Consider the following 2,865-nt stretch of genomic DNA (forward strand, 5'->3'; position numbering starts at 1 on the left):
CCACTGCCTCTCAGGATACAGTGTTGCCATCGGTGCTCTGTGGGGCAGGACTACAAGCTCTCAGCTCACGTGCTCTCACCTAACAAAGTGATTCTCAACCTTTTCTTCATCATTGTCTGTCCCTGCCAAGAAATTTTAATACCACAGACATACTGTATAGCTATTTGTGTTCTATACGCCTATCTGTGCTTTATACATAAAAGAACAATATGCTTTTCACTCTCCCCACCCCGCTAAGAACCAATCTTTGCTATCTTGGAGACAAAAGCACTGCCCATGGAATCACATGACCTAATGTGATTCACTGCTCGAAGGCCTGTAGACCCACCTGTTCAGTAGACCAGGCTGAGAGAGATAATGAAGAGCCCACCTGAATGAGTGGCCCGACGCTTGTCCGGCCCAGGACGACCATCTGCCCGGCATAGATGCGGTTTGCTCCGTATTCGCCTGCATGATCCACCCGGATTATTCGATCCACAGTTGCCCGATTGATATTTTCTAAGGTCATTCCTGAACTATAAAATCTGACACTGATTCTTCTTCCATAACCTGAAATGCAAGTGTTTATTCTTCGTTATTCTCAGGTAAAATCGAGATGCTTCCTTTTATAGACAGGAGAAATGGACACTTTTTTTTTTTAATTCTTAGAGAAAGATTTTTATTTTATTTTAATTTAATTTTTAATTTTTATTGAATCAAAATTGATTATACATATTTTGGGGGTTCAACATTGAGATATGTTGATGAAATCAATATTACTCGCATATATATGGTTACAAATCATAATTATTCTTTATGCCCCTTGTCCAATCTCCCTATCCTCCTTTCCCTCCCCCTCCAATTGCCCTAGATTTCTTCTCTCCTTCTGAAAGAATAATGGTTACTCTGTTGATTTGTTGTCTAGATGATCTGTCCAATGCTGATAGGCGTGATCACATCCCCCAGTATTATCATAGAGCAGATGCTTCTTCCGTCACTCTGAAATGGGCTTTGTGGAGAGAGACATCCTCTTCTTTTCTTTATCTCTGCTGGTGACTCTCCTTGTGTCAATGCAATCCAGTGGCTGGCAGACAATCTGCATGGTGGTTGTGGCATCTAGCTGTTTTCATGGCAGCCATGGTTGTTGTGGTGGCTGTGGTGCACCACCCACATGGAGGTGATGTTTTTGACATGCTCCTTGGTGCTGTCAGTGTGCCTGCTTGTGGGGAGTGTCTGATCCCTGGCTACAAGCCACAGGTCCCCTGGTGGTCCCGGAGGCGCTGGCACAGTGTGCCTGGTTGTGGGAGGAGTGTCTGGTCCCCTTCTGCATGCCTTGGGTCCCCGGGTGGACCCCAAGGTGCTGGTGTGGTGTGCTTGGTTGTGGGAAGGGGGAATGGTCCCCTTCTCCATGCCTTGGAAAAGGACATTTAAAAACAAAGGTCACAAATGAATTTTCTATGGCCAGATATGCACATAAATGTATTCTGTTTAACCTGCAGTGTTAAAATATAGAGGATTTGACCTAAAGATCTGGATTTCTGGCTTCACGTTGAATGTATGAAGATCTGGAATGCTAAGCCTTCCTTCTCACCATGTAGTTAACGTGGCAGCTGCTTCTAACCTGGCAAGGTTCTCCAGTTCACCCACCACTCCCGGCCCACTTCTCCCCAACCCAAGGTGTACAGAGAGCTTTCAAAAACATGATGCTCCTCTCAATTGATCTAGGAAGGGGGCCCCACAGTGATATCTTTAAAAAGCTCTGCGCACAAATCTTGTCTGCCAAAGTTGAGAAAACAGATTTAATATCTCTTCAAACACCTGCACCAGGGGGCGTCTGGTTTTTAGACTGCAGCCTTAGGGCTTAGGTTTCATCTCACTATGATCCGAAATCAATTCAATTGAACTGCTCTTCAAAATGTAAATTCTTCAGATTAGATTTCATCCTTTTAAAAAATTTCCTAATTCTAACACCTTAATTATATTCTCTGAGACTTATATTAGTGTATTTTAACAGTTTTCTCCCCCTCCAACAGGAGGGTTTTGCAATACGCTTATGTGGGTAAGGTGTATTCACCCTATTTTGCAGATATGGAAATGGAGAACCAGAGATCATTTAGTTTGTAATGTCAACTTTGCCCTGCACTGGTATCACGTTGAAATGTGTTTCAGGGCTCTTATGCTGTGACTATTGTGTCTTTTATGGATACTTCTTTTCAAGTAGTCTATCTTCAACAGCCAGAAAATGTGTGAAAAAAATTCATTTGGGGTACATCTGTGGTTCTTTCATTAAAAAGGCTCAAGTGCTTTGGACACAAGGTGATGCAGCAGGATTGGTGGAATCTGGGGCGGTTCTGTACTTGAACTTTTCTACCAAGGGAGGTTTTAAATGCCACACTTGGGGTTCTGAAGCATCATGAGCCAGTTTGGTCCACCTCTCCAAATGGCCTGCTCCATCTTACTGAGCATATTTGACTCAAGAAAGTGGAGGAATCCAAGTTCTACCAGGTGTAATGTATCACTCAGAACTGTGCCATAAGAAAGGGGGGTCACTGTGGTTTGTGGCATATTTTATGAGAACAATTTGAGACACTGGACAAAGTCAAGGTAGCCTGTCACAAGTTTTTGCCTCTAAGTCCAAGGACTAGTGCTTTCTTCAGACTGATCTTGCAGAAAGATGGGGTCCAGTAATGGTAATTGATGAATTGGCTCTATTTCTCAAAATAATCTTGTTTGCTTGTTCTTCCACTCGCTACCACCACCCATAAACATGTTAATGGAAAAGAACGTTAGAGACGATCCAGTACTCTTTAAAAAAACAAACAAAAAAACAAACAAAAAACCTCTTTACTCAGAAATAGCAAGGGGATGAATATATAGGATGAGTTC

The 2,865-nt window shown here is 42.8% G+C and overlaps 1 protein-coding gene across 1 annotated transcript in view; it reads right to left on the reverse strand.

The window, feature by feature from the left end:
* COQ7 (coenzyme Q7 homolog, ubiquinone (yeast)) overlaps positions 1 to 2,865 on the reverse strand; it is a 14,764-nt gene that overhangs the window by 9,213 nt on the left and 2,686 nt on the right. Inside the window, exon 2 of the mRNA XM_008577626.1 lies at positions 329 to 549. Within this exon, the coding sequence (XP_008575848.1) occupies positions 329 to 549 (221 nt within the window). The remainder of the gene's footprint in view (positions 1 to 328; positions 550 to 2,865) is intronic.

The sequence above is a fragment of the Galeopterus variegatus genome, unplaced genomic scaffold (genome assembly GCF_000696425.1).
Source record: "Galeopterus variegatus unplaced genomic scaffold, G_variegatus-3.0.2 Scaffold1552, whole genome shotgun sequence".
NCBI lineage: Eukaryota > Metazoa > Chordata > Mammalia > Dermoptera > Cynocephalidae > Galeopterus > Galeopterus variegatus.